Source organism: Palaemon carinicauda, chromosome 35 (genome assembly GCF_036898095.1).
Source record: "Palaemon carinicauda isolate YSFRI2023 chromosome 35, ASM3689809v2, whole genome shotgun sequence".
Taxonomy (NCBI): domain Eukaryota; kingdom Metazoa; phylum Arthropoda; class Malacostraca; order Decapoda; family Palaemonidae; genus Palaemon; species Palaemon carinicauda.
Window position 1 is genome coordinate 60,390,239 of NC_090759.1, and position 17,426 is coordinate 60,407,664.

Consider the following 17,426-nt stretch of genomic DNA (forward strand, 5'->3'; position numbering starts at 1 on the left):
TTCTTGAGCACTTTCTTCATTAGGATCTATACAAAACTTTCATGTGATTAGGCATAATAACCTCATTTGAAATCTTGGGTCATATGGAGCATTGTACTAAGGCTTAAACGGGCTTAATAATCATGTGAAAATAAGTTTTACCTCTTCAGTACACAAAGATTTTAGATTGCTCCGACTTGATGTTCATGGAAATTCAGATGGGGATAAGTATGCTTGCACAAAATATGCTGTACATTAGTGCTAACAACACTTCTATGCTACACTCACCTTTGTTTCTAATGAAACGGAAAATACACCAAAAATGTGTTTTTATGCAAATTTATCACCTAAAACTAACATAATCATTGCCCTCAAATACAGTCCTCTTCCCCTTTTTATTTCTTCATTTTACTCTTCAATGTTATTATTTGGTAAGTCTGCTAAAGGTAAGGGTTTAAAGGGTATGTTCTTTGGTTCAAAGCGCTTGTGTTCTTATAGCTTTGTTTGATTTAGTTTTACCTACATCCTTCCCCCAACCTCTTACCCTTTAATCTAACTAGTTGGTACTTTTACTAAATGTGACCTCGATGTTAACTTAGAAAAGGCCTTGCTACATGCCCCAATTTTTTTCTAATACTGTTCTATATTCTGATATTTTGTACGTTTTAGGTGTATGCTATTCTTCTGACTTTATGTTTGTTTCCATTGCATGCTGTTCATATATAAACTGTACAATCTAGTGTAATATCAAGTTGCATATATAAATATGAAATTCGTTCTCTTCATCCATTCACATTGTAAACAACTCTAGTAATATATTTTCCTCAGTACATCAGCTCTTGTAATAAATGTACAGTCACACTTTATATATATAGATATATATAAATATTCATGATGACACATGTGCTCTTACCTTTTGTAACTGAAGTATTGTCACCTTTTGCAATACCTGTGTGCTGCATCTATCACCTTTAGATTTAAAAAGTAGAAAATCTTTCCCTTAGCATTCCTCCAGTCACTCTGTTAGAATGTACCAGACATGCCTGGTCGTTTTACCCTGTCTGATGAACCCCCTTTTTTTAGTATCTTGTGTCCTGTTAGCCAGAAATCGGTGGTGGTAAGGCGCATGCACCCTACCGTGCTGGCGGGAGGGTTGGGCATTAATTTGTTTGGTATCTCTGTAGCCTGGTATGACTATGACCTCAAGACTTACCAGAAAGAGAGGCAAGAGTCAGAACTGGATAGAGTCTTTGAGGAGAAGATTGACAGTGATTACTCTATCATCCACGAATCTAAATTTGGTGAATATATGGCCAGGCCAGTCGATAAGGTTGAAGAAACAGAGTGGCAGAAAGTGGCCAAAAGCAAAAATGCAGGAGAAAAGATTAAGGAGGTAAGTTTGTCAGAAGACTTTTCAGATCTATATAGCTGTTTTACTTAATTATCCCTTGAGGTTTACATATTAAGATCATCTGGCTGTGATGCTATTAATTGGATTTTAAATTAGAAAATGAAATTTTAGTGATATTTCTGTTCTTAATCTTTAGAGGAGTTATGATTTTTGGTAAATAGTAATAAGCGTGTATCCAAGAATTCTAAGGATCATACGGGTTATTGATGCTTCAATTCTCACTCATTTCCAATCAGCTTGAGAACACACAGAGGATTAAGGGTCGTCATAAGGAAGGACATATGTTTGCATCTCCAATTGACCAGGCAAGCAAACACTCGCTTGCCAAGGGAATGGCGTCTCGCTACGAAGAATCACTGTAAGTGTCATTATCCTATTTGTTTTATTATGCTTTAGTACTGTAGTTCTCTTACTTTCTTCGAGCTAGTAATTTCTTAATATGGAATTATCAGTTAAATATCTAAGGCTTCTGTTCTAGAATTACATATGATTAGTTAACACAGCTTAATTTCCATAGTTTATTATTGACACATGAACGACTAGTAATTTCAAGAAGAGATTTTCATATGCTGTAAAAGGTATAGTAGCACATTAGATAGCACATACTTTTACAGTTGAATGACTTGATTATGTATTCTTATAATTGGTTGTAGCTTTGCTGACAATCAAAATAAAACTAAATCTCAATCCAGGAAGAGACTTATCTTACTGGGAAACTAAGGTTTTGTTAAGCAGTGAATTTGATTAAGTTTTACATACTGTACCACAAAATACTTTGGTTTCCAATGATACATAATAGAATTTGGAGATTATATTGATACACAAATTCCCAAACAGTAAAGTCTTATAAAAACTATATTCCAGGAACTTGGGATCATAAGAATATCTTAATCATGTGTAGAAGTCTAGCTCATTCTTTCTACATTTTCTTTTAGATGATTTCACTTACTTGCTCACTAATGCACAGTCATATTAACATATGAAATTTTAGTCTCACGCACATAGAAACACTGTACAGAAACAGGAATAGCCAATGGACAGTTTGTCAACCAATACCATATATAATATACTATGTAGGAATATCAATTCAAAATTAGATTTTTTTAGGAGACGTTCTCATATATTTTTTTCAATTATATTTTGTGGTCTGGAACATCCATGGCAAAATGAAATTTGTATGGACATATTTGAGCTGAACAAAAATCTTTTGAACTTAATGACATATCGAGGGAATTTCTCAGTATTTAACAGTACCTATGTTAAGAAAATTTTGAGCTTATTTTGAAAGGTTATGTTTTATTCAATTTGTATTGGTGTTACTAGATGCTATAATAGTGTGAACAGTACATTCTACTTGAAAGAAAAAAAAAAATATTACATTGCCGTTATTCCATATGTAAATTATGGTTTTGAAGGATAGTGTGTATATAACATGGACACCTTAGTCTTTCTGAATACATTATTTATGGATTTGAATGCTCACTATAAAATCTACATTTCTTTAATTCTGGCCATTCTTACAGATATTTTACATTTCCGTTCTTCTGAAGTATATGTTGACAGTGACTACACATTTACTTTACTCTGTTATAGAATACACAACATATTTTGCGTGCACAACCTGGATTAACTGAGACTTCACAAAACACAACTGCCTTTTGAATTCATTTGACATTTGCTCAATGAAGAATTTTATTAAAATTATGTAAACTTGATTTATATATGTGAGACCTATCCCAAGAGCTGAGACCTACACTTGGCTGATCACTATACTCTTGGCATAGTTAGAGTCCCCTTGAATAGGCACCAAGATCAGAAGACTCCGTGAAACTTTACACTGATGTACAACTTTACTATACTTGTAATAGATATTTTCCTCAATACGACATATGATGTGATCCGTCACTTCTTCCAAACTTATGACTTCACAGTAGCCACAGTATTCAGAAAGCCTGACGATGAAGGACAATTTTACCATATTCATTTTGAGTAAATTCGTCCAACACCTCGCTTATGAACTAACATCCATTCTAGACATACGATTAAATTTTTGTCAAAGTTAGAGTCCCCTTGACTTGACTGAAAGCATAGCCGATTCCTGAAAACCTGACGGTGAAGGAGAATCTGTTGACACTCACTGGGGAAGGCATTTCTTCTAGGATTTCTCCTGATTGGCAACTCTAAATACCTAATCAGATTAAGTTCAGATGTATATATGGTCATTGGACATTCATTGAAATTTCCCTCTGATTTGAAATATTAATTGAAGAGCAAAAATGCTCAGTGAACCGATTATTGCCTAGTTTTTACTCGCGTAGGTCTTAATATATTGGGCCTTTTTTGGGTAAGTCGTAATCTGATTAGTTCACATGTTCATAATACCAGATAGGATTTTGTCTTGATAATTGGTAGAATTAGAACTTCCAATTCTTTTACCAGCATCACAAATACAGAAGATTTTTAAGAATTTTATCAGGACTTTTAACTTATCAAAGAGCGATGCTTACTTCAAATAAAAAGATTGTTCACTGGGTTGTTGAACTAGACGAAAGGATTATTTGCATAACACGTTGGTCTCTTGACCAAAAAGAAGTTGATTGCTGATCAGGTGGCTTCCTAGAACCACGTCGCGATAGGAACTAACGGTCATTTTGACTCTCGACAGAAGAAAAAAAGAATCTCATTCATCGAAGGCGATGCATCTGGTTGTAAGGCCGCAGAAGAAATTAATGTAGAAGAGCTCTCCAGTGTGAGCTTCTGGTTCCAAATTTTTATGTCTTCATGTTCTTTATTTTTATTTCTTATGGTTTTTTTTAGTATATTTGTTCAATGGTTCTTATTTACTTTGATTGACTTGAAATTATTATTTCATTTGGATTGATTATATGATTTTCTTTGTATAATTTACAACTGTATTCACGAGCATTCATAAATGAGATATAAACAAATGAATTAATCATTTTGATCATTCAATATATTTCTATATGAAACTAAATGCCTTTTTAGATTTTTGTCTTGTAAAACATCAATTCATATTTTCATTATCCTAATTAATAGTTAAGATATATAAGAATAAACAATGGATTTAGTTTGAAGCTATAACACTCCTCACTCTAAACACTTTCTGCTCGTGAATATTGCTCTTACGTCGATTATTGTTTATTTGTTTTTACCGAAAATTCACAGGACCCATGTTGAAGGATTTCTTTAAAGAACCCAGTATCTCAATCCCACATACCCCAAATGTCACAAATTTCCTTAAGAGTAGTTTGGTTTCCCTCCTACACTAAAAGATAAAAACACAAATGATTTGATCAAAATTTTACACTCTTTTGGTATTGGTTGATTTAACATCGTGTTTTCTCTGATTGTAGTACTCTTTTTCCTTTATTGCGACAAGAGGTGCAATTAATGATATTTCATTACAGCTCATTATGTTATTATGTTAGAGTTGATCGCATGCCCTTTCTTTCTCTTCAGTTGCATATACGAATCTTTTAGTAGTTGTTGTTGTACGAAAGCATTTATCAAACTCTCAGGCATTGGTAGTTGGCCTTCTATTAGGTATAGAGATGAAGCAAACTTTTAATCACTAACATCATAAGTTTAACACTAAAATTCAAAATGCACAACTATAAGTTAATTAAGAAATAAAATATAGTTTATGACAATGCAATTTTAATTATTTTTAAAGTTTTAAATCATTACAGATATAGTTGATGGCTTGTCCTTTATACAAATATACATATAAACAGACAATCCCCTTTAGTAGCAGCCAAAGCATACAAGAATATCCATTATTAAATCAATTATATAATTCGCTTCAGGCAATTTATAAAATCTTAACACACTGTTTAAGATAATTTATCAGGAAACAGGGTTAAAGCAATTAAGATATTGATTTAAGAGATTTCTAAAATTAGATGAAAGTTTAGCTAGATCTTTATCACCGTCTTTGGTCTATGTTGTTACCCACTTTCTTTTTATATAAAGGGAATCCAAGGAAGTCCTTCAGGACGAATCCACTATGTATCACAGGGAACCCGAACCTTCAGAATCTACCGTCCATGGCAAAGAAGTAAGTCTTTTGTATCATTTATCAATAAATGTTTATATTAGGTTTGAACTTTTCTCTCAGATTTCTTCTTATAATTTGCAAGGGGCATCCCCTGACTCTTCACCAAATAGGTTTTCTTATATATATATATATATATATATATATATATATATATATATATATATATATATATATATATATATGCAATTGTTTAGATTTCAGTTTTATAAACCCTAAGCTATTACGTTTGTAACAATAATTTTTCGCTCTTTCTAGATTCACACATCAACTCAAAAACAGACCCAAAAGGAAGTCCAGGGTGATCTTGAAATCACTCGAAAGATCACAGCAACCGAGACCACTGAAATGGAGCACAAAGGCAAGACAACTGAGCGTGTCGTTCAAGGTCCACCTCAAAAGCCCGCCAAACCTCCATTCTTCACTAAGAAGATCCAGCCCTGCAGAGCTTTTGAAAGGGAAGGCGCCCGCTTCGACGTCGAGTTTGACGGCGAGCCCAATCCTACCGTACAATGGTATCGCGAGGACTTCCCTATCACAAGCTCTCCTGATTTCCAAATTCATACCTTTGGTGACCGTAGCATCCTGATGATTCGTGAAGTGTTCATGGAGGACTCTGGCGTGTTTGCCTGCGTCGCTGAAAACAGGGGAGGACGAGCCAAGTGCTCAGCAAATTTAGTAGTAGAAGAGAGAAAACAGTCTCGTGCCGGCGTTATTCCACCAAGTTTCACACAGACAATCCAAGACACTATCGCCACACCTGGCAACTTAGTGAGACTCGATTCCAAAATCCATGGTACTCAGCCCATTGACACCTACTGGCTAAAGAACGGCCGAAAGCTGGCACAGGACTCGCATTACAAAATGGTCAGAGAAGATGACACCTACACTCTTTTGATCATTGAGGCTGTGCCTGAGGACAGTGCCAATTACGAGTGTGTGGCCATCAACAAGGCAGGTGAAGCAAGATGTCAAGCAGCTGTAGAGGTTGCTGGACCCCGTCCACCCAAGACCCCGCAACAACCAAAAACGCCCGTTGGTGCCCCACAACCGCCACAGATTTTGCAGAAACTCAAATCTGTGACCGTTCAAGAAGGGCAAGGCGCTGTGTTCGAATGCATCATTCAGGCGTCACCTAGTGAGTTTACTTTTATTTGTTACTTTTTATGTATGGTATTAATTCTGAAACATTTTGACTAGAAACACAATGCTTACAATGATGTATTCAAGATCTCCAAAGTAATTTCTGTCATCTTTATTTCTCAGAACCAACTGTACAATGGTACAAGGGCAAGCAGTACATCAAACAAAGCAAATATTTCACAATGACCTCTGATGAAGACCATTATGCCCTAAAGATTTCTCAGGCTTTCCCTGAAGATGAGGGCACTTACTACTGCATTGCTACTAATAACTCTGGCAAGGTGAGATCATTTTAATCGTGTTGTTTTTTTTCCAATTTCATGAGGTGTAAAATTTTCTGATTAATTTCTCATATGATTCAAGACTTAGTTTCCATTTGACCTATGTTTAAAGAACAAACGTAAATAAATACTGTATTTTATGAGGTCATTTTACCTACTTTAGAAGTAGATAAATACTGTATTTTATGTAGTCATTTTACCCACTATAGAAGTAAATAAATACTGTATTTTATGTAGTCATTTTACCTACTATTGTTCTTTTCATGTAATTCCAGTGCACACTAGAAGCTAAACTGCAAGTGGTCCAACCCCAACACGCGGAAGAACCACCCACGGTAGCGTCCCTCGAACCCGTGACCGTCGAAGAGGGTGAAGGCGTGCGTTTCAACACCGTCGTTACTGGGTCACCCGCACCGACCGTCCAGTGGTACCGAGAGGGCGCTCTCATCCCGCACTCAAGAGATTTCGAAGTGAGTATCGTTGAAGGAGATCAAAGATGCTTTTATGTATTCTGCTCTGCAAGCGTTATTTATATGAACACATATGCATGGGGATTTTATTGTTTACTAGTGTATGTGACCTGTAAAAGATGACGGCTAGATATATGGATATGCACGCATATGCAACCCTCTGTCACCAGGGAATGACCACTATCTCTCTCTCCTTCCCGTGGGTTGGGTTGGGGGGGAGCTGGGCGTGACCGGAATATATATATATATATGTATATATATATATATATATATATATATATATATATATATATATATACATATATATATATTGTCAGACACTTGCTCTTTATTGTATTGGGAGATTCTTATTATGAAGCTGTAGGAGTTTCTGTTTATAATTTAATTCCAAATTTGATGCCTATTTGTGCAAAAATAACAGATGCAGGAAGTTATTGCAACTTCGCCTGAAAGAAAATAATGTATACATTACGCTTGCACTTTAGAATGCTGGGAGTTGAACAATAAAATGTCACGTGTGAATTGTCAATGATTTCATATTGAAGAAATATGATTTTTATTTTTCTCAGAGTCGTTGGTTTTCAAGTTTAACAATTATTTCAAAGTATCCAAAAATAAGATTGAACTATTTAGTGGTATTTTATTTTATTTAAAAACAAAATATGTGTGTATATTATCAAGTGGTGATGTTTTTATTTTTCATGATAAGAAAATCTTTTAAATCAATCCCAAGTTTAGATTTTCTCTCTCTCTCTCTCTCTCTCTCTCTCTCTCTCTCTCTCTCTCTCTCTCTCTCTCTCTCTCTCTCTCTCTCTCTCTCTCTCATATATATATATATATATATATATATATATATATATATATATATATATATATATATATATATATATATATATATATAACTGCGTGAAAGTGCTCACGAGAGTGCATGCTGAATTCAAATGAAATGAAATAAAAAACACCGAAGTTGTAGAGAAATGTGAAGATACGCAGATATAAAATAGATTCGCGTATGTCAAAGAACAGATAAGAGTATTTTAAAGTGACCCGGCCATAAGTAGAGATTGAGCGACAATAGATTAATGAAAACGGCGTTTAATTCAGACGCTCCATGATGTAGGAAAGGAAGGTGGTAACCTGTAACGGTTTGACAGATAATGTGGAAGGCTTATTAGGTTGAGTGCCGAAATGTTTGTAGGGGGTTGAGACATGCTGCTGGTGAACGTTTTGTATTGAAGTATGAAGTTATTTATGTTTTGGAGGTTTTACAGCATAGGGTTTTGATCTATGATTTAGCAGTAGAAGGATGAATGTGGCAGTGAAAATGGCTATTTGCTGAACGCACAAACACACACATATATATGTATGTTCAGGTTCAGGTGTTGGGCAGAGGGATTTTGTTTGTACGAGTGTGTGTGTGTTAATATATATATATATATATATATATATATATATATATATATATATATATATATATATATATATAGTAAGAAAAGCTTTTTATTGATTATATCCTAAAATCTGAGAATAAATCAACTTTCAAATTGCATATAATCAAAGATGATGACATGGTTTTATAAACTTTTAAACTGCATATATCAAAGCACCTTGTATTACCCCTTCATACCTCGCATTATAAAATACTTCTCGCTACACGAAGCATTAAACCTATAGAATTAGATCCTAAATCACTTAACATAGGAGTATCAGACTGGTCCAGTGTTAGACCCTGGTATACAAATAAAGGTTCGATAACCTGAATAACATCCCATTGCAATCGATGACCGAAAAGCGGAACACGCAGTTGGCCCTGCTGTTGGGTGTCGTTATCGGGTTATGCAACGAGATATGAGATGTGGCTGCTAGCCAGTCCCGTTTTGCGTTTCTTGCTTCTAATAGAGTGGTTTTATATACAAACATACTCTGGTTAAGCAGTAAATGTAATTATATTTACAATATACTCTATATGTATATATACTGTATACAGTATATATATATATATATATATATATATATATATATATATATATATATATATATATATATATATATATATATATATATATATATATATATATATATATATATATATATATATATATATATATATATATATATATATATATATATATATATACACTTATGTATACTATATATACATATATATATATATATATATATAAATATAAATATATATATATATATATATATATATATATATATATATATATATATATATATATATGCGCTAAGCACTCAAAATAATATTGATATGCTGTTGACAATAGAATCTGGAAATAAAATACCACACAGGACAAGTAACGAATAATTTAAATAAACGTATAAATGTATGTATTATGAAAACAAATTATTTGACAAGCTTTCGGCTTTCGCGTAAGAATTCTTTAAAAAATGGGACCTGAGCTGTAATAGAAATGCGAAATATATTTTTAAAAAGATTGCTTTGGCATTGTTTTGGGTCACGCGATTATCAGTGCCAGATGTACATCTTCACATTTGTTTTCACGTTAAAATATCTTATCTCTCATTTGTCCTTTTTCTGTTGCCAAGTCTGTTTCATTTAATTTTCTCGCTGAGAATATTTGCCTTTTCTGTATTCATTTTATATTATTATATTCCTCATTTTTTTCTGTATTTCTTTGATTTGCAAAAACATGGTTCTCCCGTAAAGTGGCTTTCAGTTACTTTTTCAGTTGCTTTTTTCAGAACTTTTCATGCAATTCTGAGCAAACATCTCTTATATATTCAGTCCGTAATAGATAGTCCTCTTGCTTCCCCATCGTGATGCTTCTTTATATAGTATATCTTAACACTTATTTATTTCTTTCATGACCTCCGCATTCTTTGGCATCAGGAAACTCTGTTAAATAAATGTATATATTTCTTAACATTTTGTGTTTCTCTTGGGATTTTTACCGCTCCGGAAATTGGATTTTTTTGTTCTTGTCCCATAAATCAGGGATGCAGCTGTGGCTTCACAAGTACATACACACTACAACGCACGCACACACGTATATACATACAGCAGGGAAAGTTAGACTGACACAAGTCGAAATTGTAGTTGGTAGAACATGTTGTTTTACCTACTAAATAAGAGATTAGATTCGTTGCCAATACAAAATAGGTTAAGGAATAGTGGTGATCGTAGTGAAAGACTGGATATTACGAAATATAATAACTTACATTATCGATAAGTATACGCACATAAGATGACCGTTGCTACTTTACCTCATCATTATTATTCATATTTCAGTTACAAACTGAAATGTAAGATATTCACCAAAATACTCTGAAATATGAGCAAGCTCACTTGAGTGTACACTGTTAAAAATTTGCCGTAAAAAGACGGTAAAAATCCTGGAATAGAATTTGCCAGGTATTTACTGTTTCAAAAACGGAAATGTTGTCGTTAAAGAGTGATATTACGGTCATCAAGCCGTAAAAGATAATAACAAAGTAGGGTAAATAATACGTCCGCCTGTATTTTACAGGAATACTGCTGAGAACAGTATACTTTTACGGAGAATTTCTAATTAAAATGAGTTTTTTTTTTTTAAGTGTACCTGCACTTTTAACCAAAACCATATCAACATTACACTAAGGAAATGGTCGAGAAAAAGACAAATATAATAAAATCACCTCCATCCGCGTCGCCAGGGTTTCCCTGTTTTATTTCTATCCTTCTGATGTATCCTAATATTACCGTTTCTCCTCCTGTAGCTTGGCTTTGATGGAGCGGCTGAGAAATCCAAGTAACCCTCCCCCCCCCTCCTCTCCCCAACCAACACGTGTTTTTTCTACTTTTCGTTTTTGTTTAGAATCAGGCACAGTAGGAGATCATAGTGATATTATTACTGGGGCTTGTACAGTAGTCCTTGTGATATTACCAATTTTATTTTCGTAAATTGTGTAGAGGTCCAGGCTTTATTTTCTATTTTTGTATTCTTTTATTAAAATGTGAGGTCCTTGATGACTGCCTTAACTTTGGACGATTTTGTTGAGAATTTAAGCTTAAATTTTCTAAAATACATTATTAAGGAAAATATCATATTTAAAAAAAGGTGCTTAGGATGTAATTTATAAATTAGAATAATTATTTAACCATTTTCAAGTCTATGCAATAAAGATAAAATGTACTTGTAAATCGTAGCTATATGAAACTCGGAAGAGATATTTATAACGTAGAATTCTGCGGAGTAATATATGCTTCGCCACAAGTGTTGTGAGACTTTCGAAAATTATTCACCTCTTCGCGCACACCTGTGAAGTCGTATACATGTTATTCACCGCTGCACGCTAATTTGACCCAAAATGACAGGTACCAGATAACATGTGTTGGTCTTTAGATATCTACGTGGGCGCTCGAATCGGCATTTTGCCACGTCGTCGAATTAGTTTTCTTATATTGCAGAATAAATTTAGTGTTTCTTACATCGTTTATGAAGGGAGAAACCCGTATGGCGTATGTTGCCAATTATAAAACAAAATTGAACGAAAGAAAAATGGTGACCGTTCTTGGCATAGTAAATTCTCCGAGAACATTAATTCAAGGGAATGAAGATCTATTAGAAATAGTAGTTATTAATGTAACGTTTTGAAATCAATAATTAAATCAGGTATTAGTTTATATATATATATATATATATATATATATATATATATATATATATATATATATATATATATATATATATATATATATATATGTATATGGAATTCAAAAGTTGAACCTTTTTATACCCACATAGATGTATCAGTAATGCTAATGTCTTGACATTAGGAGGCGGAATGATTCCAGATCTGTACTGAATTTTATACAATTTAATGATGTTCTTATCCAGTAACTTATGCCTTTCCAAATGTTCAAGTGTACAGGCCTCATTTATTTCTGTCATCTATTATTTGACTGACCATTAACAAGGCTAAAAATACCAAATAACAAAATCTTCGGGTCAGAGAAAGAAAGGGAGGTTAAGATGTATAAAGGCCAATATGCTTAAGACATCTCGAGAGCTGTCACTGTCAATGAGAAAATTGGTCACCGTTTAGTTGTCTATTTATAGTGCAGAGCGATGCACTTATTTGACGTTTCAATTCTAAGCAGAGCATATAGTAGGCTGCAGATCCTTTTATCTGTCATTCCATCGAGCTTTGATATATTAGTGCAATTAAAGGAATGCATTCTAAAGCCTCATACCACATTAATCAGTAAATAGAATATAGCATAACGGACGTACACACGCACTCGCAACGTCCTATCTAACATGATCAGACTGAGTGTTCCCTGTGGATGAAAGATATGTCAGATGTGAGCATCATAGCAAATAATATTAGAATTGGTATGTAGACTTACATATATAAACAAATACCTTTTTAAATTCCGGGGTGATATTTTTAAAGCTTATGAAATTCAAGCTTTACCTTATGATTATTATGTGGTTAAAACAAGCAACCAACCCGAAAATTCTGAGACTTCACCGGGAGCTTAACCAGGCAGGGATTAAATGAGAGTAATGCAATAAGAGATGTGTTCTTCGCAATAGAGTTCAGAATTGATGTACGATAACGACACTTAAGCTCTCCTAACAGAGAGGCGAATCTAGCTTATTCTGATCGCTGTTGATGCGGCCCTTTCGAAATGAACGTATAAAACCGCAACACCCAGACGCATAAAGTGCTTTTGAAATCAGATAGCAGATTGTAGAGGGGCGTTGGACTGGTTTTTCTCTTCTGATCATGTGCTGTAATACCATGTAATGCTATATATAAATATATATATATATATATATATATATATATATATAGATATATATATATATATATATATATATATATATATATATATATATATATATATATATATGCGTTTATAAATACACATATACTATACACACACGCACACACACACACACACACACATATATATATATATATATATATATATATATATATATATATATATATGTATATGTATATATATATATATGTGTATAGTATATGTATATATATATATATATATATATGTATATATATATAATATATATAAAATTATATATATCGCCTGAATCAATTACTGTTATAGTTGTGCAGAGCATGGCGCATTTCATGTAAATATGGGGTAATTGCGACTGTGGATTTATAGATAAGTAAAGAGATAATTGCACGATTGAACAAAGAAGCAAATGAATTTAAATAAAGAACACTAATTCTATTTAAACAAGTAAATTTTAGTTTTCATTATCCAAATGTAAAACCTGAGACGATTTGTTACAATACAATTGGCTGCATGTGACTCTGTGATAGTGACTCCAAGGAAAGGGCCAATATATATTTTTTTTTTTTACTTTTTAAAACTCTTATTCATTTACAATAGTTATCCTTTTTACACGAAAGATTTATATGTTAGGAGATCTTTACCAAATTACCTGGTAAAAGTTGGCATCAGAATTATCAAGGTCAGAATTGCACTTCATTTCAAGATTATTTTTATTTGTGGCTGATTTCTTATTGTTGGACTTCCTGGTACACTGCGGCTATCTCTTTGTTGACTTCAAGGTCTGCGATTTTATCCTCTTTATCTTTGTTTTTATCTTTTCTCAAACTATGCAGGGTGTTATTTCGGAATAGATATCCAGGGACGAATAGGCAAAATTACTACAACGTTTTAAGCGGTATTGATTATTAAAGAAAGGTTTTTGACGAAAGATATTCAATTTAGGAGAGTAAGATATTTGACTTTGAGATCAGCATGTCTGATCTTTTCTCTTTCAACAGCTTCAATATCAGGCGAAATATCTTGATTTAGGGACAAGGAAATATCTGATCTTTTCTCTTTCATCAGTTTTAATTTTAGGGGATATTTCTTGATTTAGGGACAAGGAAATGACTTAGTTTAAGAAATGCCGTTTTTTCCAGATTCTGATATTACCCCCCTTTAATTCTTTCAATAATAACCCCACTCTCTTTTTCTTTGCAGATGTTCATAGAAGGCAACACGGCGGTCTTGGACATCAAAGTCACTTATCCCGAGGACACCGGAACCTTCACTTGCCGGGCCACAAACACTGCTGGTCAAGCTGAGACATCCGCCATGCTAACTGTCAAAAGTAAGGATGAATAAGACAGTGTATATCCCCCTACAAAAAAAGCTCCCCCTTTTTAAGCGACATGTGTAAACGGATACCCCCACCCCCAAAGTATTCTGCCTTTCTTTGGTATAGAGTGTACGGGGAACGACGGTGTACATAGGTTTTTTTTTTCATTCTCTTGAGCGGAAGATCAAAAAATGATTTTAAATAAGAATGTGATGGAAATCATAAAACGACAAACCACTGGTTTGGTTGACTAGTCATATCAAAGAAGTCAGTTCTTGACTAACTTTAATTCTGAATTGGGCTGATTTCACCAAGTTCTCTTAACTTTGAAAACATTTTGAAATACCGAAGGTCTTCCTCTGAAGCGAATGTGCTCGAAATATGTACATTACATATATTTTCTCGGTCATCAAAGCTGCAGGTGTTCTAGGGAGTTGCTTCTCCCCTCCACACCGCAGTTTGTGACGTCATACACAGCGCTGCGCAGTGTTCATTTCCCCTCACACTGCGCAGCAATGTGCCCACCCTCTTTCCCCAAACACCAGTTCCAGAGAAGGGAAAAAACGAATTTTTGCTAGCATCCCTTGGGTTCCCCCAAAAGAAATTAAGGAGAGAGAAAAAGAAAATGGGCGAGAAATGCCCATCATTATACTTTACTATTACTTTATTTTGAGTAGCTTTATGTTCTGATGATAATGCTTTAAGATGTAAACGAAAAAAAGAATAACGAATTTGTGTTGAAATACAGAGAATCCCACACTTTGCCTTATTTTGGTGGAAAATGAAAGAAAATGAATGGTATTCATAGCAATTCATTGCTGCTGCTGCTAAATGTTATGTTCCATCTTTTGCCGAAAGTGATCCATGACATTTTCTCTTCATTTTCAACAACCAAATTCGAAAAGTGAAAGATGATTCAGTTCTGAATTGTAGAGGACACTGAAGTGTATAGCAATCAACACAGCCTTTCAATTAAAAGGCATTTGACATAAAGCTTGCTTTTATTTAAGAGATTAAGAACGGTAAATTATCATGAACCAGTTGACATGTTTCGTTGTAACCGGTTGGTGCTTTTGTTTCTTAGAGATTCTGTTGTACTTTTATTTACCAAGTTTTATGATTATTGGTAGCCATTATATGCTTCTCTGGACTGTTTCCTTGGACTTTTCATAACACTTTCTAGCCAATAGGCCGCTTTGATGATCATGACTTATTTTTGTATGCTTTTATGATTAAGTGCTCCTTATTGTATCTTATTTTAGAAGTAAGGAAGGCCTTTCCATGTTTCTTTTTTGACGTTTTATCTCAACACCCAAATGTCCAAAGCAAAGAAATAAAAGTCCAGCGAAGAATTTTATCTCTAGAGTAATTTGACTTTATTTACTCCATCTTATTTCTCCTGGAGGTAATGGGAATTTCATCTTTGTTGTATAGTAGCATAGAGATGAAAAAGGGATGCATGTTTCGCCCTGCCATATTCTTGTCTGTATTGTATTTTTTCTTAAAACTCGTCTTGGCTAAACTTATTATATAATGTACAAAAAATCTAGGAACACCTAAATAAAATTATCATCGATTTTAAAGAGCCACTCTACAATTTTACCTTTTATTCTACTGTCTGGAAATCAATCTGAGGCAACTGAATTGGTTCATTCAGGTCATATTTTGAGTCAGTTCAGATCATATTTTAAATTTAAAAGAAAAATATATATTGGAACTCAGCCTCTCTGATTCATTTCATGTGTCTCAAATTTCTTTCCTGGTATTTGTCTTTCATGAATTATCATTTCATTCTTTGGTGATGGTGTTTAATAGTAAAATGTTCTTTGGAAGAGGAAATGAAAGAGGAAATCTCTTGAGGAAAGTAGAAGGGACCCTTTTTAGAGGACCTTCGGAAAGAGGTGATGGTACTAATGGTAAAGGTAACATAATACAGTAGTGATTCTCTTTAGTAGTGATAAATAACCAGTAATGGTTCTTGGTTTCTTAACTAACGGTTTGGAGTAAGAAAAAGAGAATGGTGTGAAGGTCGTGATACAATGTTTATGGTTGCAGAAAGAGAGCAAATAAAGTGAAAGAAATGTTTATCATATATGTAGGAGGGAATTTTTCGGTAGAGACTAAAACTGGCACATATTCCAATCGTATTGTAGGCAATTGAAATTGGTGTGAGCTGCATATCCCAAGGAAAAAAATGGCATAAGAAGAAGGAAGTACAAAAACAGTTTAAGTTTACCTCTTATTCTTACACTGACACGTTTTGCACTCGACAACATAAGCAACACAGCTGGCAAAAAGTACTTATACATATGCATAACCAAGGAAAGATATGACGTTATTGGTTTAGCAGTAATATTCTTTCAAATGTATATTTTTCGAGAGGAGAATTTCATCCAATAATTTGTTTGTTCATTTACAGTCAATAGTTTAGTAAATTCTTTTATGTACTGTTTATTCTAGCCTACGTAAACAGTAAGATGAATCGACTCATTACCGTATAAGAAAATATTGTATAACGTTCTGAGCGAGAAGAGTAAATAACCTCTAAAACTTTGCGCAATAAAGTCCGAAATACTACAGGAGTTATTTCAAAATTGTCGTAAAGGAAACTGACTTCTCTGGAGTACCGACGTAAAGGCGGAATTTTGCGGCTTGATACCGGGAGAGGGAAGGAGTAAGAACTAAGGACCAAATAAATTTAGCTCAGAGCAAGTGGGGCGGCTGTGTTTGTCTGCGATGTTTACCACCACTGCAGAAAGTGGGGGAGGGTGTAATACTCCGTTATGAAGGGTATCTTACAATCTATTGATTTTAGTCTTTCATTTTTACAAAGTTACGAAATCGAATGTGAACACGAAGCGAAACAGTGCGAAGTGATATTAGAAATCAGTATATTTTTCTTTTATTATGGAATATAAATTTACAATTTTTATTATTTATAATAATATACTG

General features: G+C 33.7%; 1 protein-coding gene across 22 annotated transcripts in view; it reads left to right on the plus strand.

Annotated features, from left to right (window-relative positions):
- Positions 1 to 17,426, plus strand: part of LOC137627783 (titin-like) — a 218,029-nt gene that overhangs the window by 84,864 nt on the left and 115,739 nt on the right. For all 22 annotated transcript variants that reach the window (XM_068359103.1, XM_068359107.1, XM_068359108.1 and 19 more), the window contains 7 exons: positions 1,164 to 1,372; positions 1,627 to 1,748; positions 5,384 to 5,468; positions 5,724 to 6,603; positions 6,732 to 6,889; positions 7,165 to 7,359; positions 14,357 to 14,486. In XM_068359103.1, coding sequence (XP_068215204.1) covers positions 1,164 to 1,372; positions 1,627 to 1,748; positions 5,384 to 5,468; positions 5,724 to 6,603; positions 6,732 to 6,889; positions 7,165 to 7,359; positions 14,357 to 14,486 — 1,779 coding nt within the window. The remainder of the gene's footprint in view (positions 1 to 1,163; positions 1,373 to 1,626; positions 1,749 to 5,383; positions 5,469 to 5,723; positions 6,604 to 6,731; positions 6,890 to 7,164; positions 7,360 to 14,356; positions 14,487 to 17,426) is intronic.